We start from the raw sequence: 23,553 nt of genomic DNA on the forward strand, positions 1-23,553 counted from the left end.
AAATCCCAATGGGTATTCTTTTTTATTTATTTAGAGAGAGAGAACACGAGCCGGGTGGGGGGTGGGGGGAGTGCAGAGAGAGAGGAGGAGGGAGAATCCCAAGCAGGCTCCATGCTGCCAGCACAGAGCCCAACCTGAGGCTCAAACTCAGGAACTTTTAGATCATGACCTGAGCTGATACCGAGAGTCCAATGCTTAACCAACCGAGCCACCCAGGAGCCCTCCACTGGGTATTTTTTCTTATCGTGACAAAATGGTTCCAAAATATAACAAGTCTCCAGGAAGAGCCAATAAAAAGTATTAAAGAAGAATAATGGAAGACTACCATGGTGGTACATGAATTACATTAATGGACTCAATTCCTCAATCCCTCTCTGCATCCACCTTTTTTGCAGTGTGACTCAGCAGTTCCTTCTAGGAAAAATGGAATGTGTTTCCCTGCACCTCAAGTCTAAGTTCAGTCCTGTGAATTGTTTTGGCCAATGAGATGTTAGCAAACTTGCTGCAAGCAGAGATTTATAAAAGTGCTTTTGCATTTGCTTCCTGTCTGCCCTCTGCACCTCACCATGGAACATGTCTGGGCTAGCTGGCTGGTGGTTAAAAGATATGTAGCCCAATTGCATGCATTTCCTTAGACCATGAGCCAGCAGACCACCAGACTTAAGAACGAGCCTAACTAAAGCCAGAAAAACTTCCCAGCTTAGCCCAGCCTAAATTACAAGCTGCAAATGCAAGAGCTAAATAAACATTTATTGCTTTAAGCTGTATTTTCTCAGTGGGGTTTTTATAAGAAAATTAAGCCCTATAGAAAAAAATATTTGAGTGACTATTTTCTCAATTCTCCCAAATGGTACATAGTTAATTCATTACATATAATAAATGTCTTAGGGTATTAAGACTTAATTATCTTCTGGAACCCTGCTAAGAAGGGATGTTTTATGCCATTGCACTTTGGATGGTTGTCATATAGCATAATTGTAACAACAGATAACTAATACAACCATACATGCTTTATAAAGTCATCATTCTTAAAATAATGTGTCACCAAAATGACAGAGTAATGGACCAAAATTAAATATCAAAAAGTCTGAAATCTATAAAAAATACAAAATAAAAGTGACATTTTAAGAAAGAAATGGAGCATTCATTGTGACAAGTGGCTACTATATGCAGAACAAAAACCTAACTCCTTGACATCTTGCCTTCAAATACACTCCATATTGTTAAAAAGAGTATTTGTTTGAAGAAAAAGCTGTATTATAAAAAAAAAAAGGTAACAGTTCACATCATCTTCTATTGATAAAGGCCTTTTTAAGCATGATTACCAGTAAAGGAAACAATAATAGAATGATTGATAGATCTATGTGAAACTTTTAAACATCACTGTATGTTTAAAAATCAAAAATATTAACTCTGACACAAAATTTTCATATTTCAACAAATAGTTAAAAGGAAAACAACAATTAAATTGGTAATTGCTATTACTTATACATGTGTTTTCATAGCAAAAACTTATTGAGCTTCTTCTATATGCCAGAACTGTGTATTTGGAGCTTAAATAGAAAGCAGGGGGGAAAAAAAGAAGGAAAGAAAGCAGAAAGAAGCACAACCCCTATTCACACAGCACTTAAAGTTTAGTGAAGAAGCCAGAATAGAAGCCAGTAAATAAGTACAGGAGAGCATTCCAGTAAGAGGAAACTGCATGGCAAAGGCCCTGTGGTGGGAGGGACTTTAGTGCATTTCAGAAACTGAAATAAGGCCAAAGCAGCAAGAACACAGCAAACAAATGAGAGACTGGCTCAAAAAGAACTAAAGAGGAAAACAGGGGCCAGAAGTTGCAAAGCCTTATAAGGCCTCAGGAAGACATTTGATGTTTACCCTAAGAAAGTTACTTCAAGTGAATGGTTTTAATTGGGTGGGTGACATGATCATGTTTGTGCTTTGACTTTCTGACTATAGACAAGATAATTTATTCAAACATGTGAAGTTAGTGAGTTACTGTATTAACACAGGCAAGAAGCTCTAGGAATTTGGCCCAGAGGGATGGTAATGAAGATACTGACAAGTGAATGGATTCAAAGATACTTTAATGATTAAACACACACACACACACACACACAAGCTTGGTGATGGGAAGGATTAAGGGAGTGACGGAAAGATAATATTCTATTATGCCAAAATGTGATAATGGCATTCACCAGGCAAGTTAAAATCCGTAGAAAACCAGGTGGGGAAGAGACGGATCATGAGCTTTATCTTAAATATTAAACATATTAAGGCTGAATTGTCTCTGACACATTCATGTAGAAGTGAAGTAAGAGGTTCAGTATAGAGTAGAGGTAGGAGCTAGAGAAAGAAATTTGGATCTCATCAGCATTTAGCGGATAGCTGAAGCTACAAACATGGATATTTGAAGCTGTGGGAAAGCTTCTCAAAGCAGAGATCGAAGATAAGTATCCCTAAGACTTAGCCTTTAGAAGTTCCCAAGATTGACGGCCAGCTGGAGAAGAACAAAGACTTGCGAAAGCATGAGGCGAGCATGAAAGGAGAAAAGCCCAGGGTGGGGAGGAGTAAAATCACCAAGGCCAGCAGAAGAGAAAACTTCAAGAAGTAGTGGTCACCAATGTCCAACTCGGTGGAAAGGCCAAGTCAGACAAGGACCTGACAAGGTGGTATCCTGAGCAAGAGTTGCCAAATGCATTCAGAGGTGGGAAAATGAAGACATCAAGGACAGTCCTCCCCGCGAACCCACGGGGGATACCTTCCAAGACTCCTCGTGGATGCTTAAAACCAAGGAGAGTACCAAAATTTATATATCCTATGGCTTTTTCTATACATACCTATAATGAAGTTTAATTATAAATTCGGCACAGTAAAAGATTAACAACGATAATGATAAAACGGAACAATTATACCAATATACTGTAATAAAAGTTCTGTGAATGTGATCCCTCTCTTTCTCTCAAAATATTACACTGTAGGGGCACCTGGGTGGCTCAGTCGGTTAAGCGCCCCACTTCGCTCAGGTCGTGATCTCACGGTTCACGGGTTCCAGCCCTGAGTCTCTGTGCTGACGGCTCAGAGCCTGGAACATGCTTTGGATTCTGTCTCCCTCTCTCTCTGCCCCTCCCCCGCTCGCTCGCGCGCTCGCTCGCCGCGCGCTCGCTCTCTCTCCCTCTCTCTCTCAAAAATAAATAAACATTTTTTTTAATTTAAATACTGTCATCTTTACAAAGTATCTTAAAAAAGATATTACCCAGTACTCACCCTTCTTGTGACGTTGTGAGATGTGAAACTGCCTACGTAATGGGATGAAGAGAGGTGAGTGACGCAGGCGCTGTGACGCAGCTAGTCTACTATTCACCTTCTGATGATTCGTCAGGATCATCTGCTTCCTCCCCGCGGTTTGCCGTGGGGAAAATGAAATCACAGATAGCGAAACTGCGGATAAGAGGGGAACTACTATATAGGCAACTCTTGTCAGAAAATAGGTTGCAGAACAGAAGGATTATCGAGGGATGTGAATAATCTTTCCCTGCTTTCTTCCTTTTTGAATCTGCCATATTTTTTGTTATTAACAGAATTTTAAGTTTATTTATTTTTCATTTACACCCAACGTGGGCCTCAAACTCACAATCTGGAGATCAGGAGTCACATGCTCTTTCACCTGAGCCTCCGGCGCCCCCTACAAAATGTTAAAGGTTATTAATATCGTCAAATTCAGTACTCCAAAATTTTGTCGGTAAGTATAAAATGGATAATAGTTTAAAATATATGGGCGATTTACATACTAAGTGGTATATATTAGTCCTCATCATTAAGGTTTGTAAGAAATAGAAGTAAAAAGTAAATGTAATTTAAAAATCAAAAGTAAGTAATGTATGGAAAGTTCTTACTTCCCTGGCTGACACAAATAGACATTTTCTTCCCTTTTCTCTTTATATGAATAATACTACAGTCTAAGACAATTGAAAGATTTTGTGCAATTGAAACTGAGCATTCTGCTTTATCAATGTTAATCTTCATTGGACAAATTCTACTTATTTCATCTCTTTCTTATTCTGTTAGTACATATATACTTCCATTATAATTAAGTTGATATAGGTTTAATAAGCAAACAAATATTTCACAAAAATACCATCCAGTATTTTTGGTTGTGGTGTTTTTTAAAAAAGATAGGGCACAATTTATGCATATACACATATTATAAGTAAAGAAATGGGTACACAAACATGTTTAACTTGTTTAAGATCAAAATTATTTGATTAGGGGCGCCGGGGTGGCTCAGTGGGTTGAGTATCAGACTCTGAATTTCAGCTCAGGTCTTAATCTCGCGGTTGGTGACTTCCAGCCCCACAAGGGGCAGGCTCTGCACTCACAGTGTGGCTCCTGCTTGAGATTCTCTCTCTCTCTCTCTCTCTCTCTCTCTCTCTCTCTCTCTCTCTCTCCCTCTCCCTCTCCCTCTCCCTCTCTCTCTCTCTCTCTCTCTCTCTCTCTCCCTCTTTCTGCCCCTCCCCTGCTCATGCTCTATCTATCTCAAAATAAGTAAAAACTCTTTTAAAAAAAAGAATATTTGATTAAATGAAGCAGTGAATAAATTTTTTTCTTGCAAAAATTTTGCCTGAGCCTGAAAAGGAATAGGAATCAGCGCCTGGCATTATGAATGCATTTTATCAGGTGCCATAGGCACATAAAAATTGGATTCCTGCTTTACTCATATGTTGGACATAAACCAACACCACTCTGCAGCAAGTTCCCTTACAGAAGGAACTCTGTCTAATCTCTTACAAAATGTCCTAAATAAGAAAATAAAATAAGTAGAATTAAAGCTGTACTATACCAGGGCACATTTATATTTCTGACAACTATGGATTATTCAGTAATACCCCTCAGTGCACCAGTAAGCAGAGAGCATGGAAAGCTAATAAAAGTAATGAAGTCTTTGTAATACATGAACTCACTGCTATTAAATCTCTTCTGAGAAATGGGATGAGCCTGCCAAGTTTGTTGGGAGGACAGCTGAATTTGTAAGCTGGTGAAGTGAATATAAGTTGTGCCACGTGGCAACAGGGGCTGAGAGATAATGGGTGTTAATCCTCAGAAACTGAATGCTTTCTCTAGCCTTCAAATTTATTGAGAAGTGATCATGACACAAAGCTGGATTTGTCATATCTGTGTACTTGTCAGCAAAGTCCAGAGATGAAATCGCAGTTTCATAGTATACAAAGCTTGGGTGTATCATAGTTGCTACCAGTATTGAGCCACACAATGTAAACTTAACATTCTTCGTCCAATGACTGATATCATTTGCCATCCCTGTTTAAGGCCTGGTGAAGTGCCTTAGTTGTCCAGAGCTCCCTGGAGCCATGATGATATTCAGGTCTATGGAAAGTGCTAGTCAAGTGGTGTATTGGTCAAAGACCAACCAGGAAACAGCACACTGTAATTTAGGAGAGCTTAATATACAAAGGTGTAGGCAGGGTACACGAAAACCACAAAAATAGTACAGTACATACCCTGAGGTAGTATTAGTGGGGAGCATTTACCACTAGGGAGTGACAGCAGCAAACTCCCAAATCGTGAGATCATGACCTGAGCCAAATGGACGCTCAACCGTCTGAGGCACCCAGGCCACCCTAATGCCCTCTTTTCTTTTTTCTTTTTTTTAATGTTTATTTATTTTTGAGAGACAGAGAGAGACAGCATGGGAGGGAGAGGGCAGAGAGAGAGAGGGAGACCCAGAATATGAAGCAGCCTCCAGGCACTGAGCTGGCAGCACAGAGCCCGATGCGGGGCTCCAGCCCATGAGCCGTGAGATCATGACGTGAGCCGAAGTCGGATGCTCAACCGACTGAGCCACCCAGCTGCCCCTTCTTTTAATGTTTACTTATTTTTGAGAGAGAGAGAGAGAGAGAGAGAGAGAGGGAGAGAGAGAGAGAGAATGTGCATACATGTATGTGCCTGTGGGGGAGGGGGCAGAGACAGAGCGGACCGAGGATCCAAAGCAGGCTCTGCTCTGACAGCAGAGAGCCCAATGCAGGGCTTGACCTCACAAACTGCAAGACCATGAGCCGCTTACGATCATGACGCTTAACCGTGTGAGCCACCCAGGCGCCCCATATGTATGACTTCCTTTGAGAAATCCTTGGTCTTCAGGCAGCCCCTATTAAAATCCGTTGTTTTTTATCAATTCCCATTCTATCACCAATAAGATGTTCTAGAAAGGGCAGGGTCTCCTCAGAGCCTGCTTCTGCTATAACTCTTTCTCAGCCCGAAGCCTCGCTTTCCAGACAGTACTCATTCATTTCAAAGTGAGGAAGACCAATGACATGGCTGTCCCGTGCCCCTTCCCCACCCTTGAGCCTCTCCGACTGCCTACCGGGATGGCAGCCCGGGGGTCCAGTCCATTCTCCACCACCGAGAGCATTTCCGCTCACGCTGCAGCTCCCTCGGAGAATCACATGACACCTGCAGAGACAGACGGCGCGGCCACATGAGCAGGTTCCAGCTCACCACCCCCAGCCAATTCTCCCCCTCCCCCCAGCAGGCAGCGGGTCAGCCCATCTTCCTCAAACTGCAATGCAAAGGCCTCTGAATTCAAAAGTAAAAGCCAAGAGTGGATTTTAAGGAAGGAAACAAGGGAAGAGAAGAAATGTGAGGGCTCGGATCTCAGGAGGTGGGGAATCCTATGTGCCGTGGGTGGGTCCACCCTAATCAGGGCATGGAGAGGCCTCTGTATGCCACACCAAACGCTGGCACAAAAAAGCAGGGAATGAGGGGCCGATTTGGATACAGAACTAAGGGTGCGAGGGGGATGCTGCCGCTGGAGGTGCCAAGAGCCCACGTGGACCAGGAAGCAGGGGCTCACAATTCACATTCGGAGCCTCTGACTCCTGTGCCAGCCCGATGTCTGCCAGCTCGGCAGGGACAAGCACAACTGAAGGAAGTTTCCAAAGGGAGGGCCTCTTGCTACATAGCTGCTTCCCCTCCAGGCACGAGGGTCCAGCTGGAGCAGCACAGGGACACGCCTAAAGGGAAACAACACGGGTTCGAATCTCGATTTGCCACTAACCACTTAGGCATGCTAGGTGGGGCACCACGGCAGACGTCTCAAACGGAGGTTATGAATGTGGAAAACGCCCAGCACAGGGCCTGACGGTACTAAGGATAAATGGTATCTATTACCCCGGTTGGATGTGGCCAAGCCTTATAGGCAAAGGCCACTGTCTGAATGAGTCCGCTCAACTACCTGAAGTCAGTACACAGGTAAATCCCTCAGGGCACTGGCTTCCCCCCCACCCCCCCGGGGGTGGCTTAGGTGGGGGGGGGGGCCTCAACCTGAGCCTCGGGGGGTGGCTGTTGGCTCGCCTGGACCGCCCCAGCCACTTGGACGGACCAGGATTGGGCAGGCACATTCCCATCTAAACAGATCTCTAGTGACCACGCTGCCGAGCATGGAGGGACACCAAAAAATAGGTCATCGCTGTCTCTGTTCTCAAAACCCTATGGCCCAAAGAAGTTATCAAATGGAGGCATGCTGAATGGATTTTGTACTGTTTACACACATTGCTTCATTCATTCCTTGTAACCACCCTAGGCGAGCTCTTTTATTATCCAGATCTAACAGATATGAAATCAAAGCTGACCCAGGTCAGGGAACTTCCCAAGATCCCAGGGCTGATCAGTGGCGGGCTCTACCACCTTCGGCCAGGATGACATCCACCCTTCTGGAAGAGGCGGGTGTGAGCTAGGGCTAAGGGGTGGCTGGGGAGGGGGCAGGGAAGTCTTGGGAGGAGGGCTCTCCAGCTGGGGGCCCAGGTGGCGGGATGCAAGGGAGCATCAGGGTTGAGTCTGGCAGGAAAGGTTTACAGGCGAACAGTGAGGCATGGAGAACGGCAGGGTGGCCCTAAATGATGAAAGACGCTCTGATTCAAGCCCTGGCCTCTGGATCCGGCAGAGGGTGAACAGGACCCAGCGCCGACCTTCCTAAGTAAGGACATGCAAAGGCAGATAGGTGTGTGGAGGACGGCCCCCACGAAACCAGCTCTGGTCAGCGCACAACAGACTGACAGGAGGAACACTAGCCCCTGGCCACAGCCCATCAGACTGTCTCTCCCTCCACCACTTTCCCAGCTCCTACCCACTGGGAATCCTCAGGACCCTTCGCTGGAGACCAGCTCCATGCTCTGGCCACCAGGGCACCGGGAGAAGGGGACATACTATAGAGTCGGTCCTGAAACCGTGCCTGATCCTAGAGGCTGGGTTTCTTCAAGGCTACCCTACGCAGCCCTGCAGGCCAAGTTCAGGCTCGCTGGCTTTGAGACCCTGGCACCCAATCCCCTCTGGCAATTCCGGGGGCCTGCCCTTCTAGACAGAGCCTCAAGCCCTAAAACTGCCCTTCCCTCAGCCGGCCTCAAGGCTTGGGCCTCAGCAATCTGAAGAGGAAGACCATTGAGGCCTCATCAACTAATTCACTGAATATAATATTCACTGGAGGGAGGGAGGCTTATCATTAAGTGGGTGCTCTGGCCAAGTCAGGGTCTGCTGAAAAAACAAAGTAAACTGACACTGAGGTCAGAGCAGGGCCAGACAAGAGACAACTGTGACCTAAAACAGTGTCAGGAACGTCACAAAAGGACAACAGTGCAGAGAAACCTAGAAGAATTGCCACTTGACAATTCACAAAACAGAACTGAGACGTGGGGGTCAGGCCAAAGTTCCGGGCACATCTTTCCTTGCAGGAAGCCAAAGCTCCCTACATAGGCCTGTCGGTTCTAGAACGCCTCAGGAAGGCAGGAAATGGCTCAGAGGCAGGACCACGACCATCTACGATGTGAGATCTCTGGGCTCTGGGTCTCCTGACTGCTAGGTCAGCACTCCAGCAGGCTCCTTGGGTGAGCCAGACCCCCATCTACCATGCTATGGGACTGGTTTCACTTTCTATCTTCAGAGCTGTCTTCACTGACACCAAGAAGCAAACGAAAGAGGGGTGGGTCTTCAGGAGACCCAGAAGAAAGAGAGCAAGTAGAGAGTTCAAACATCCCTGATACAGTTGAGCAGAAAAGGTGAGTGCCGTGTGCCTTTAGGAAACTCTTAAGTCACCCTTCGTCTACCTCTGCCCCTCTGTATTGGTTCACTCTGGCACAGGATCTCATTCTCTATCCTCATTTAATTCTTAAAACAATCCTGTGAGAGAAGGATGAGTATCCCTCATTCACAGAAGAGAAAACTGAGGCTCAGTAGAAACATGCCTCAGGTGAGGGACAGAATTTTCTCATTCCAAGCTCTGTGCCTTTCGTCAGTTCATACTGTCCCAGGTCCTTGGTTCAAAGAGTTTCAGGCAAACTTATTATTCACAGACTCTTCAGAAGCTCCACCTTATCAAAGAAGGCCTAACACTGACAAGAAACAATCGTGCCCATCAGATCTGTGGCCCCAACTAGCTGACCACAGGTCCTTTCCATGGCAGCCAGGTTTCCGAGCTGTCCCTCCTCAAATGTTCCAACACACAGGAAGGAATCGTTGGGGTTGATTCTCTTCGTGATACTGCCTGGCCTTCTATAAACATCCAATTTCACTTCCTCCAGAGACTAAGGAAGAACGAAAGGAGGAGAAGGACTCAGATGAGACTTACATTAAAAGAAGAAATGGATAACCTGGCTTCACCACTTTCGAAACACTCCGTTCATCAGTAAACAGCAACCTCTTCTTCTTAGAGACTTCCCCGCCATCCGCGACAGCCTCGTCTCTACGGCCTGACTCCGATCCTGCACCTGGCTATGCACGACAACAGGCCGGTGTTTAAGCCCTCCAGCTGCTGTACCAGGTGATGAGTCAGGGTTTTCAGTTGGAAACAAATGACAAAGTTATCTTCTGATTCAGAAAGACAGCTGATACTTCAGACATGTGAGTGCTGAGTAAACAGCACCTCCTTCTACCTGAAGAAAGTTGGATTTCTAGACAAGAGCCCTGTGGGGGGTGGGATGGGTGTGGGGGGGGGGTGGGTAGGGCGACAAAGCAACTGAATATCAGCTGGAGGGCAAGCAACTTCTAGCTCGTGATTCCCAGTCCAAAGGCTAGTGGGTGAGGCCAGAAATGTGAGGTCTAGGAACACTGGGTATCTTTCTTTCCTCCCTCCCTCCTTCCATCCAACAACACCCATCTCTCCCATATTCTTGTCCCAGATCCCTTAAGATTCTGGCAAGGACCAAACTCTGAGTGAATGAAAGCAGGACCTTTGCCTGACTCATTCACCATTGTCTTTCTAATGCTTCAAACAGTGCACGGCACACAGTGGTGCTCACAAAATACTTGCTGAATGAACAGATGAGTAAAATAAAAAGGCTCAGACCGTTTCAGACTGTAAGAAGTTGAGGTATACAACTTCTCAGTGGTGGGGTCACTGCGGAACTCCTTCCATTACACCAAGCTGCCAACAGGCTGAAACCCTTCAGAGATCACACCTTAACGGAAGGGGATATTGAAGGTAAAAGGACATCCGATTCTCAAAGGCGTGAGACTATAAATGCAAGCAAAGACAAGGGGTCTTCTTTGGGGTCCTTTACAATGGCTGTCAAATGGCCAATCCTTTGGAGTTTGGTCACCAGAACTTAGAGGGGATGTGCACCCCCAAATCCCAGGAGATTATAAATGTTAACCATGGAGCCTGGGTGCCTCAAGAATGTCTAGCTACTCTGAGATAACTTGACTCTCTGTGTTCATGGGTAATCAAAATGGTCAAAACTCAATGATCCAGCACCTGCAAAAAGAGGAAGCAATTCAACAGCCTCCACGGAGGCCTCGGCGTCCCCAGGATCCACTCATCTCTACTCTTCACAACATGTAACGTCACCTCTGGCACATTCGGTAGCGGGACTAATCTACAACCAGTTCTGGCCAGGAGGAGCACTGGGTGAGGGTCCTTTCTGAGCGGCAGGGCAATACACATGGACATGATTCTGTGACCACAGCCAACCCCACACAGTGGAACCGCTTGAGTTTCTCCAGATCATCACCCAAAAGGAAGTGATAAGCTTCCACTGCCCCAGCTGAATGAGTAGCTCCCTCACCTTCCAGGTATTTGGATGATACCTATCATTCCAGCAGCCAACGCGAGTAATGTAATATGGATGCCAGGAATACAATCCTTAAGGACAGGTACAGGGGGCCTGACATCCAGGAAAAGCACTTGACCCACGGGAGAAGGATCTCTACTCCTCCACACTTACTTACCATCTGAGGCCCTGCCTCAATTGAGGTGTTCGGCAAGTGCCTGGCTCTGAGAAAGCAGGTGGGGTTGGCAGGGGACTGCACTAGGTTCTCAGATCAAATGGGGACCACATCAAGGGAAGAGTGGGCACAGAGCTGGGATGAAGAGTTGAAATGGGGATAGGAAGACGTCAATCTAACAAGATTGGGTAGGGGTGGTGGGAACTAGGGCAGCAAGAGTTGGGGGGTGGTTTAGCAAAGACTCAGGAATGAAGTGTCCTCAGGCTGGCTGGGGATGGAAAGAAAGTATGCGGTGGGCTTGGAAGTTAGGGGTTGAGTGGGTGAGGGCAAGAAGATACATACAAGACTTGAGATAGGGCTGAGATCAGAGTTGTCAAGAAGAGGGGGGTAAGCGCAATAGGGCATCTACTGTAGTGGTAGGTATTAAATGAGTGGGGGGAGGTGGGTGTTTTGGCTGAGCAGACCTTGGGGGGCTGAGCAGGGGGGCTGGGATAAGAAAGCTGAGCCTGAAAAGGGGTAAGCCAGAAAGACGGGGAGGGGGAGGGGGGGCTCGAGGAGGTTTGCGTGGAGCACTGGGATTGCCAAAGGGGTTGAGGGGTGAGAAGGAGATGCGTTAGAGGGAGGCGGAGGGAAGTGGCTGTCCTAGGGGTTGGAAGTGGGCTACCGTGGGGTCGCGTGTGGCTGCACTTACGCAAGACCAGTGGTGAAGGGGTGAGGGTAAGGGCTGGACTCGGGTCACGGGTGGAGAAGAGGAAGGGGACGGGTCAGCACTGGCTGTTTGGGCTGAAGGCTCGGGTCCGAGTGGGGTAGGGTGCGGGGCTCAGGCCGGGAAGGGAAAAGGCTCTGTCTGAAGCAGGACAGTTTCAAAGCAACCAAGGGTTTGCGATCACGGACAGGGCTGGTGACCCATCGCCCGTTCTCGTCTCGGCCCCGCCGTCCCCTTCTCACCCTCCTCGCCCTCTGACCCCTAACTCACCAGAGGGAGCCGGGAGGGGGCGCGGGGCACTCCTGGCCACTGCAGCCCCTAAGCCTCCGACCAGGCGCTGCGGCCTCCCGGCCAGGGACAACAGGAAACGGCGCTCGCGGCGCCTGACGCCATCACGTTGGTTCGGCGTCCGGCCCCGCCCCCGGACCGCGGAGCCAATCGCAGGGCCGGCGGAGCCTCGGGGCGGGGCAAGCGCTCAGGAAAGCCCAAGTTACCAGCCCCAGAGCACGTGAGTGATCTGGGAGGCTGGGGACTCTTCGACCCGAGATGCGCACGAAGAGGCGAGGCCACCAGGCTAGCCCACCAGTGTCGGGCGAACGTGTCCTACTGCCCGCCCCCAGCAGTGTCTGCGTCTCACTAGATCCCGGCCGCCTTCTGGGTTCATGACCTTGCCTGGGCACAGCACTATCTACCGTTGAGGCTGTCTGTTGGCCTCCTGCCCGGAAGGTTCCCACTTGTAAAATCGGACCAATAACTTCTACCCTAGTTTTGCCTCCCTGAGGGCATCAGTGCAGGTGGTGCTTCCCGCCTGGTGGTTCTCAGGAAAAGCATACAGGTTTTGATCACCCCTATCACCAAGGGAGCACCTTTAGGTACCCGTCAGCCCCCAGGCATGAAGCTTAAGGTTCTGGTTATTCTCATCTAGCCAGGAAGTTGTTTGTTTCCTTTACTTGGTAGAGTTGACATTTCTCTTTCACATGGACTCAGAACAAAAGGTCAAGAGTGTGTGTTGGTGGGGGTGGGGACAGATGTCTTGTGCTTTGGACACTTCATACCTGCAGGCTTAGGTCAAATGGGATCTTAGGGCCTGAGTGTGGGGTGAGTACTGGGGTGGAGAGGCACTGCTACCTGCAGGTCCAGGGGGACTTTGGGGGTGTCTACAGGGCTGGTCTGGGAACGGGACAGTTCTTGGAAGAAAGCTCCACTGATCTGGGCCAGGCTCTCCATCAGCCTTTCTGGGAAGGGGAGAAGAAGGGGTCCCAGTGCCTGTTTCCATTTATAAAACCAGCTGTTGGAGATGTGGCACCTGAGTGTGTGCGGGCTGCCTCTTCAATAATTCTCTCTCTAGGAGCGAGAACCACCTCTCCTCGATTTTAGACTAGATGAATCTGAGTACATTTAGTATGGTTAACAGTTGAACAGAAAGTTAGAAATAAGGACACGGAGGGATGCCTGGGTGGCTCGGTCGGTTAAGTGTCTGACTTCGGCTCAGGTCACAATCTCACAGTTGTGAGTTCCAGCCCTGCATTGGGCTCTGCGCTGACCGTGCAGAGCCTGCTTGGGATTCTCTCTCTCTCTCTCTCTCTCTCTCTCTCTCTCTCTCTCTCTGCCCCTCCCTTGCTTGTGCTCTCCCTCTCAAAAGTAAATAAACGTTAAAGATAAATAAATAAGGACACAGAAGCAAAGCATTATCTTAGCGTTAAACAACTTGGAAAGTAAGGAATTTACTGGGAAATCCAGTTTCCTGGGCAAAAGGATAGTGTTTCTGGTTATAATTATAGCACATCAAGAGCATCAGTGTCTTGATACAAGCATGCCCTCCCCCAGATGGAGCCAGCAACATTCCTCAGTTCTTCCAATGAATTTTTGCGCAGCCGCTGTCTGCAAAAGCTGTGGGAACCCCGCATGGTAATATCTATCTTTTCAGGAGCCCCTGTCTCCTGGTCTTCTCTTACTTCTCAGGCCTCTCAGCCCCTCTGCAAAGTCTACGGGCTTGTCCTCTTCTCTCCATCTTACTCTGGCGCACATTTCCACCATTCGTGGGCCACGAGTCCACCAGGTAATCTGAGGCCGGAAAAAAAAATCTCCCATTACCCTGTTATTTGAGCAATAATAAAGGTACGTGCAAAGTGCCATGGTGCCCACAGAGAAGAGGCCTTGAAGGTTATCCTGGCGGAAGCAACTTTTATCTGAGCCTTCCGGGTGGACACAGGAAAGGGCAATGCCGGCGAAGAGACTGGTAGAGAAACGGCTGGTGGGTAGGAATGCAGACTGAGCTCAGGGGAGGGTGCACGGAGAGGTGGAGAGGAAGCTAGGAAGTAAGGCCAGAGTAAGGGGAGGGGGCTTAGAATGGAAGGGGGAGATAAAGACAGATTGGGCAATGGGGAAAGGGAGGAGGCACAGACACAGCTGGAGGCCAGTGCAGGAAGGGCTCAGACGCTCACAAAGGCACTGGTCTGTCAGATTTCAAGCACTACGCATAGTCATTCAAAGCCAGGCAGGAGGACTGCAGGCATCTGAATTTCTCGGGGGTCTAAGGTGTAGATTCCTGAACCCCGCCCCTGCCCTGGAGAGTCACTCTGGGATGAGGTCCAAGAATTTAGCCTTGACCCAAACCTTTTCTGTCTCTTGCCCTACCACCCGTGGATCTGAAGGGTGAGAAAATGTGAGAATCTCTCCTTAACCTAGGAGCTGAAGGGCAAGGCATTTAACAGGTGTGGAAAATAGAGGCTCCTATTTGCCAGATAGGAATTTTGATTTATCCTTAGCAACCACCCTGAAGGTAAGCACCATTGTTATCCCCATGGCATAGATGATAAAACAGGCTTAAGAGAGGTTAAGGAACTTGGGGGCCCAAGGCCATACAACTCATAATTACTACAGGTGGGATCCTCACCCAGCTCTGATTCTAGCTGGAGAACTAGCATAATTCAGTGGCCCAGCAAGTGGGCTTTGGAGCCGGGAATGCTTAGGTTTGAATACCGGCTCTACCCCATACTGTTTTCTAGGCCTTCCCTAAGACAGCGCAGGGCCCAGCACAACCCAGCAAGTGTGGGCCTGAGACCACTGCCACAGTCAGTGGTTTTCATAGGCCCCTCGAGATGGCACCAGAGATAGAAACTTCTAAGTTTGATTGGTGGTTAGAAAAGAGAAGTAAATCACAACACGCTGAGGCCCCTCCGCCTCAGGCAGAGGGGCCAGAGTGTGTGACTTCCGGGAAGTTCCCCAAACTATCTGAGCCTCAGTTCCTCATCTGTAAATTGGGGAAAATATCAGTTGCCATGAGGATTAAATAAGATAATATCTTCAGGACGGTTTCTGGTCTGAAGTAAGCACTTGAGGATAACTAGCTATATTATTATTATTATTATTATTATTATTACAGTTTTGGCTAATTCGTACCTACCCAGTCCAGTCAGATCTCCGTTTTCTAACTGGTCTTTGAGCACTGGAGTGAGAGCCTCTCTTGTTTGAACCCCAGATGTATCCTTATTTGGTCTCTGACCGAAATCATCTAAGCAGAACTAATGCCACCATTTCTTTTGAAACCGGAATAGGTAATGTTCTCATGGCTTCTGTTGCAGGAAGCTGGTTCTTCCCACTCTCTTTGAAAAAAACGGATTTAAAGGGTTCGTAAAAATTATGTGTCAATTCTATCTCAATAAAGTTGGACACAAATACAGCTTTGAGGTGCCGTTGACAAAAGAATGGACTCTTTAAGCCTCCCAAATGTTATCACACATAGTTTACAGTTCAAATAGTACGAAATGAAGTGGTGAGGAAACAGAATGACCCGCAGCAGCTTCTTGCCTCGACCATCCCCACCCTCCTGGGCCAGCTCGCCAGTCCTCGGTCCTCCTTACCTCTCGCTGGATCTTCTGGTGCTTATCTCCACCTATCTTGTGTTTCTAGCTCTTAATTCTTCCATTTAAAAGAGTTTTTTAATTTTTTTTTTTTTTTTTTGAAAGAGAGAGAAGGAGAGAGAGAATCCCAAGCAGGCTCTGCGCTGTCAACACAAAGTCCGATGCGGGGCTCGAACCCACGAACCGTGAAATCGTGACCTGAGCTGACGTCAGACGCTCAACCGACTGAGCCACCCAGGTGCTCTGATTCATCCATTTTAGACACTATCTGTGGACTTCCTAGCAACACAGGCAAGGAGTTAGGTCTTTAACACCCCCCACCCATTCCATTCTTGGGGTTTAGTTTTGTCACTCTTGCCCCATGATTGATAGTGGTTGCAGAATTGTGACTAGGTAAGCATTGCTCACCGCAGAGCTTGCTCATGTAGTCCGATGGCACTCGTTTCTGTCCCCTGACCCCCCGGGGTTTAATTTCTTCTCCTTCTCTTTCTGTGCTGCCCGCCACGATCACTCCTCCACTCCGCTCCAGTGCTCTGGCATGACAGTTAGTGCCGTTTCCCTCGGCTACCTCCTTGACCTGTCATACGCTGCTGTCCTGGAACCTTCCTTCGCTGCTTCCTGGGCTGGGGTTTTCCTGGCTCCCTTCTCTTCTTGCTTTCTTTACTCTCTCTCTTGATCTGCAGTTAAGAATCCCTTTCTAATATTAAAAAATAGAATGGTCTTCGGACCTGCTCGTGATCGTAGGGATCCTTTCGATATCTATTAATTGGGACAAAAAATACAGAAAGACCAAAAGTTACTATGAAGGCACTCCTGCTCTTAAGTGAATTTGTGTTTTACTCACAATAGCATCTATGAACGTGTGAAAGCCTGTTCAAAGTTTAGGCTTAGGGTTAGTTCAATCTAGCCTCAATGTCTGGTCTTCCATTTGTCACCTCGCCCCCTCAACTTGCCGTGAGACAACCCCCTCTCTTGACTTTCTGTTCAGTTCCTGTGCCCTAGCAGAGACTTAAGTACTGGTTTAAGGCCCACCTTGCAGGTGCACGTGACCATGGCTGGCCAATCAGGGTCTCCTCCTGCCAGATACAGGGTCCAAGCAGACCAATCAGAGGCTTTTTGAAGACTGGCTTTCCTTTATGAGGCTTGCTCAACCTCAGTGGAGAGTTGGAGTTACTAACGACTATCTTTGCAGTCTTGGGGCATCCATCCTGAAGCCTGAAGCCGTCATGGAGGAAAGCACAACTGAGGGATAGTTGGGGAGAGAATGACGTTTGAGCGCTAGATGCGGCCAGCTTGAAGATCTTAGGCTTCCCGGTTATGTGAGCCGATACACCGTATGACATTTTTGGCTTAAGCATATTTTAGTTGGATTTCTTTCACTGGGAGCATAAAGAGCGGCGACTGATATCCTGTCTTTGTGAACTTGGGCAGGTTATACAAGCGGTGCGTACAGACTTGGACCGTGACAACGCAGCTCCCACTAGGTCCCCTATGGCTGCCCTGTTATCAGCCTGAGCCTGAGACAGCTTGACATTGAATAGCCCGTTTTAGGGACTGGAGGAAACGACTTACCATGAGTCACTGCCCTAAAATATGCTTTCTACCCACATGCCCGGTGCCTGGAATTCTGTGGTGATGGTGGCATTCCTCAGGGTTAACCATGGCTCTCTTCAAACGGTTCTCCTTTGGAGTGTGAAGTCTGCGATATTTAACTTGTAGAAGTCCTTTCTTCTGGAGGTCCCTCTGGCAGGCAGTGGATCCAGGATGCGGTGTAGACAGACCTAGGTACACATCTCAGTTCCCAATGGCACAGTCCCTTTGCAGCTTTGCGGGCAAACCCCTAGCACTGTGTGCTGACCTTTAGGAGGTCAGTCTGTATCACATAAGGAATCCTACGCAGAGAGTGAAGAAATGGTCTCAGATTCACCCAGTAATCTCCCTGAGTCAGCCCTGAGGGCAGGGCCTGGCCCTAGGCGTTGGGAAGAGGAAGGAGATGTGATTCTTGTCTTGTCAGGGCTCCTGACCTAATAGAGAACTGCGGTTGAGTCTTCACATGGACGGACGCTGTCTTTCACTCTGCGCCATTCGTAGGTGACGCCTAGAAGAGCAGGGCCACCGTGTTGTAGCCTCTGACCCAGGACTCTGTCACATTCTGGGAGAGAGAATTATGGGCCCTCCCCGCATCCCCGCTCCTGCTGTGTCTCCTCGTGGCCACAGTGTACTTTCCCATCCCCTGGCTTGGGGCTTGGGGCTGGTTCCGTGCTTAGGCTCGAAGAGGCCCGATGGCTCTTTTGCTTGCTCTCTTACGCTTCTCTTGGGTAGCCGCTGCCTCTTCAGCCTGGGTCCCGGCAGCAACACAGGGAGAAAAGACCAGCAGTGAGAAGCAGCGCCGATCCAGCCAGCAGGGCATTAAAGTACAGCGGTAACGGCCAACCTGTGAGAATCGGTTTCCCAGCCTCCTCTGAGTTTTGAGGATGGTCTATTAGTTAGCACTGTTGTGGCAAAAGATAACAGATACATGGATTCCCTCCGTTATCAGGTTACGTACAGGTTCAGCTGCTGCAGTAGAGACCCAACACAACAGTGGTTAAGTGATTTTTTTTAATTCTTTTTTTTTAATCCTTTTTTTCGGGGGGCGGGGGGGAGAGTGCAAGCGGGGGAGGGGCAGAGAGAGTGGGGCAGAGGATCCAAAGCGGGCTCTGCGCTGACAGGCTGACAGCACAGAACCCGATGTGGGACTCAAACTCACGAACCCCGAGATCGTGACCTGAGCTGAAGTTGGATGCTTAACCGACTGAGCCACCCAGGCGCCCTTTAATTCCTTTGTTTTTAAATGTTTATTTATTTTTGAGACAGAGACAGAGATTGAGTGGGGGAAGGGCAGAGGGAGACACAAAGTCTGAAGCGGGCTCCAGGCTCCGAGCCGTCAGCACAGAGCCCGATGTGGGGCTTGAACCCACGAACGGTGAGATCCTGACCTGAGCTGAAGTCGGACACCTAACCGACTGAGCCATCCAGGCGCCCCAACAGTGGGTTAAATTAAAAAACAGCTTCTTGGGGGCACCCGGGTGGCTCAGTCGGTCAGGTGTCTGACTTTGGCTTAGGTCACGATCTTGCCGTTCATGGGTTCGAGCCCCACGTCGGGATGTGTGCGGACGGCTCAGAGCCTGGAGCCTGCTTCACATTCTGTGTCTCCCTCTCTCTCTGCCCCTCCCCTGCTCATGCTCTGTCTCTGTCTCTCAAAAATAAGTAAACATTGAAAAGAAATTTTTTTAAGAAGCAGCTTCTTGATCTCTCATATGATAATCCGGTTAAGTACTGGATCTGGGGCTGGTTCGGTGGCTCTTATGTCAGGGAGCCAGGCTCCTTCTGTTTTCCTGCTCTACCACCCTGGGGTGTAGCCCTCATCCAGACGAGGCCTTTGTACCGTTGAAATCTTCATTTCCTCCACAGTGTGGCGCCAGACCGCTCTCTGCCGCTGCCCTGGAAACACACGCAGCCTAAGCACCATTCCTGCCTCTGCTCTGGGCCTCGGGACTTTTCTTCTTCTTGAATGAGTGTGCTCCCGCCCCCCAGCTGGTGCTCCACGCCATCCCCCAGGTCTCAACAACATACCCCCACCAGGACCACAGGAGCCAGAGCTGGTCGTGCCTGGTGGTCCTCAGGACTGAGAGGCCCTGACCTCCGTGGGGGCAGGAGCCGGCCAGCATGACCAGTCGGGACTCCCAGGTTAAGAATCCAGTTGAGCCTCCTGGTCATCCTCAATCTGCTCTGCCCTTCGTCTCCCACCCCCAAATCCCTGCCGACCTCCAGCCCTGAAGAAGCCGGAGAACCTCTGCTTCCCCCACCTCCCCGTCCGCCTTGTCCTACTTCAGTCGTTTGGTGAGCATAAAAAGGCCTGTCAAAGTGGTCCCTCTGTTTGGGGGATGGGCTCAGGAGGGGTGGGCATGTGGGTTCGGAGGGTGACAGATTCTTTCTCCAAATGCTCGCCAGGCTCCTCCGAGCCCTCTTCTTGATTCGACCTTGCTTGGCCTGTGAAGACTTGAACAAACACGGACGTGGTTGCTGGCAGCTCGTGGCCGCATCCCTAGTAGGACCCTAGCCTCCCTTAAAGTGCCTGCCTGCAAAACTCCCGGCTGTCTAAAGGATTGGCTGCTGAGTCCAGCCAACGCCTGAAGATCGGGCCCCTGTCTCCCAGCTTCTGTGAGAGGGCAGGAGCTTAACTTTGAGAAGTGTCAGCAAAGCCAGATGGGTCTCATATGGGCCAGCGTCCCTTCCTGCTTTTTGTCATCTTTCACTTCTGATTATAGAGCCCCCCACTCATTCCCTTCCCTAGTCCCTCATTCTCCCTGTGAAATACCCCATCACCTCTGTAATAATCCCAGTCGGGTGCCTGCTCACGATGAACCCTTTCCCCTACGGCACTGCAATACTATGTTACTGACTGAAATCTGTCTGGATTACTTTAAGTAGTGTCTGCTTTTGTTTGTTTTCATCAGGGGAGGTGTGCAGGATCAGCCTTTTAATTTTTTTATTTTTAATATTTATTTTTGAGAGAGAGGCAGGGTGCAAGCAGGGGGGTGGGGGAGGGGCAGAGAGCGAGGAAGACACAGACTCCAAAGCGGGCTCCAGGCTCCGCGCTGTCAGCACAGAGCCCGACGTGGGGCTCAAACCCAAGAACCGTGAGATCATGACCTGAGCCGAAGTCGGTCGCTCAACTGACTGAACCACCCAGGTGCCCCAACAGCCTTTGAAATTAAATTATTTTCAGGATCAGCTTTTTAAGTAAGCATCCTAGGGATGTTTGCGTATAGAGGTCCAAAGGCTGTATTTTGAGAAATCATGTTTCCCTGTGGAGATCTTTTCTCTGGCAGCCCTTTTGAATGGGGGCTATGTTTTCTCAGATACTGCATTGCCAATAGTCCATCCAGCTTTAATTCCAGTGAGAACGTTCCAGAGATGAAACTAAGAATCAACTCCAGGCGCTTCTCCAGTCACCTCTGGGGATGAGTGTATGTCGTCAGCATCCAGCGCCTCACCTGCTGCCCAGCTAGAATGACACCTTTCAGGGTTTCCGACTTAGGAACGCGACCACCAGGTTACTCCACGTGGACACCACCCCCCTTTCACAAAGCCTTTGAACACCCCCCCATCAGGAGGGGTTTGCTGGATGATGTTGGTTGGCTCTTGACACCCATTTCTAGCCCCTTCTTTGCAGGTCCTGGAAACCCACGAACCATCGTTGACAGATTCCCTCGACAGCAGAATTGTGCCAATAAAGCGTACCTGTGTGAAATTTGGAAGGCGGAGGTGGAAGGAGGTGGAAGCCATGCTTTCCTCCTCTGTAGCAGCAGACATGCGGGCCGAATGTTGGAGTCCATACTCCCCACCAGTCAGGCTTGGGGCCATGGGGCTGTAGTGACCCCGGCAGTGGCTTCCCGAAGTTTCCTGACCGAGTGGCAGCAGCAGCTTTGAATCTATGGAGAGCAACTGTGGTAAAGTAACCTGAGAGCTAGTGGTGCGATTCCCCCCTGGCCCTGACCTTCACCACCGCGAGCCCCACCAGTGGTGAGCACCAATTGCTTGTATGACCTGTGTGTGTGTGTGTGTTTGAAATATCTAGAATGGTTTGTTTTCCTGGCTATGGTAGTTTTAAAATATGTTCACAAAACTGAGGGTTGATGGGGGGTGGGAGGGAGGGGAGGGTGGGGGATGGGTATTGCGCCTGGGTGGCTCAGTTGGTTGAGCGTCTGACTTTGGCTCAGGTCATGGTCTCACCATTCATGGCTTCGGGCCCCGCATTGGGCTCTGTGCTGACAGCTCAGAGCCTGGAGCCTGCTTCAGATTCTGTGTCTCCCTCTCTCTCTTGTTCTCTCTTCAAAATAAACATTAAAAAAGATGTTTTTTGAGGAATAAATGTTTATTGTTGTTTTTAAAAAAATTTTTTAAATGTTTATTTTGGAGAGAGAAAGAGACAGAGACATAGAGTGCGAGTGGAGGGGTGGCAGAGAGGGTCATAATCTCGTGGTTGGTTCATGGGTTCGAGACCCGCATCGGGCTCTGTGCTGACAGCTCAGAGCCTGGAGCCTGCTTCATATTCTGTGTCTCCCTCTCTCTCTGCCCGCATGCTCTGTCTCTCTCTCTCCCTCTCTCTCAAAAATAAACATTAAAAAAATTAAAAGAAATACGGCAAGGTAGCATTCGAGACTGATAAGTATTGTGCAAATTTGAGGTCGTGTTATAGAAACAACATTTTCTAAGCTTCACTTTATGAACCACATTTGAGCTAATGGAAATATTCCAAAATAGGAGAATGGAGTTGCCTGGAATCCCGGCCCACACTTCGGGAAGCCCAACTATGCACAGATGGGTCTTCTTGGTTTCTCGTCAGCTCTGTCTCTGTGTCCACCTCTCTTCTTCAAAAAGTCACCACCGGCCCCCGCTCCACCCAGCTCATGAAGGAGTTTGAGCTGGCATGAGGAGTTTCTGCCCTTGTGACCTAAGAGTGACTAAAGGGCCTAGTACTGCGCCTGGCTCAAAGCAGGTGCTCAACAAACAGTAGCGGCCACCATCCTCATCGTTATAATTATTGATTCTTTGATGGTAACCATGGCTTAGACGTCTCTGTACCCCTGCACCCTGCAGCAGGGCAGTATAACCGTCAGCAGGCTTTGGAGTTAACAGGCCTGGATTAAACCCCTACCTGGCAGTTTTGGATTTGCGGCCTTGGGCACCTGAACAGGGTACCTACATCCTTTAAGCCCTGTCCCCTTATCTGCCAGATGGGGATAATAAAGTATGTTTTCACGGACTGTTGGGCTAAATTAAGACTGCAAAACGCCCAACCCAGGCCTTGACACCAAGTAAGCAAATAGTAAACTAGGTGCTGCTGCCGCTTCCGATTACTGTTACTCTCTAGTCTTGTGCTTTCAACACACTTATTTGTTGGCTCACTGAAGTCACCACACAGAGACAGACACTTGGTGGCCGTTCTCACTAAAACGCTGGGGGAACGGGAGCAGGCACCAGGAGAACAGGTGTCCTTGCCCAGCAGCAGCAAACTAATAAAGCCGAAGAGGCACTGATGGGCCAATCACCCCGCTTGGAACCGTTCCTACCAACCCTGCCAAACCTGCTGGGCTGTGCCCCAGTCCTACTGTCGCCTCGGGGGACTCTGTTGGTGGCCAGCGGTTGGTGCCATATTCCATCACCTATCGCTAAGCCACCAGCATTTATTTGGGGGCATTTAAAGAGATTGTCAGGGGCGCCTGGGCGGCTCAGTCGGTTAAGCATCCGACTCTTGACTTCAGCTCAGGCTGTGATCTCACGGTCGTAAGATCGAGTCCCTCGCATCGGGTTCCACACTGAGCACACAGCCCGCTTGGGACTCTTTCTCTCCCTCTCTCTCTGCCCCTCCCCCCTTGCTCTCTTTCAAAATAAACAGACATTAAGAAAAGAGATTATCAAACCTTGTTAATTCAGGATTTCTTTTATTCACTACTGTATTTTGACTCTGACGTCCTTTTTCTAAAACCTGTCATTCATGTACTCAGAAAGCATAGATGACTTCATTATTTTTAATGTTTATCTATTTTTGAGAGACAGTGTGTGAGCTGGGGGGAGGGACAGAGAGAAAGGGAGACAGAGGATCTGAAGTGGGCTCTGTGCTGACAGCAGAGAGCCCAATGCAGGGCTCAAACTCCCACACCATGAGGTCACGACCTGAGCCAAAGTCGGATGCTCACTGGACTGAGC

General features: G+C 48.9%; 1 protein-coding gene and 2 long non-coding RNA genes across 3 annotated transcripts; 2 read left to right on the forward strand and 1 right to left on the reverse strand.

The window, feature by feature from the left end:
- The first annotated feature begins 8,461 nt into the window (after positions 1–8,461).
- Positions 8,462–20,342, forward strand: LOC122236283. Its single transcript, XR_006214360.1, has 4 exons — positions 8,462–9,065; positions 9,588–11,290; positions 19,252–19,680; positions 19,792–20,342. It is a non-coding gene; the product is annotated as an uncharacterized LOC122236283 (long non-coding RNA).
- LOC122236287 lies at positions 13,541–15,913 on the reverse strand. The gene is made up of 3 exons (XR_006214365.1): positions 15,799–15,913; positions 15,342–15,540; positions 13,541–13,999 (listed from the first exon to the last, which is right to left on the reverse strand). It is a non-coding gene; the product is annotated as an uncharacterized LOC122236287 (long non-coding RNA).
- A 152-nt stretch (positions 20,343–20,494) lies between the features above and the next one.
- Positions 20,495–21,459, forward strand: LOC122236282 (next to BRCA1 gene 2 protein-like). Its single transcript, XM_042977157.1, is given in 3 exon segments — positions 20,495–20,896; positions 21,017–21,178; positions 21,181–21,459. Coding segments are annotated over 3 exon segments (327 nt in total). The 5' UTR covers positions 20,495–20,853; the 3' UTR covers positions 21,303–21,459.
- The last annotated feature ends 2,094 nt before the right edge of the window (positions 21,460–23,553 follow it).

The sequence above is a fragment of the Panthera tigris genome (assembly GCF_018350195.1).
Source record: "Panthera tigris isolate Pti1 chromosome E1 unlocalized genomic scaffold, P.tigris_Pti1_mat1.1 chrE1_random_Un_scaffold_69, whole genome shotgun sequence".
Classification (NCBI taxonomy): domain Eukaryota; kingdom Metazoa; phylum Chordata; class Mammalia; order Carnivora; family Felidae; genus Panthera; species Panthera tigris.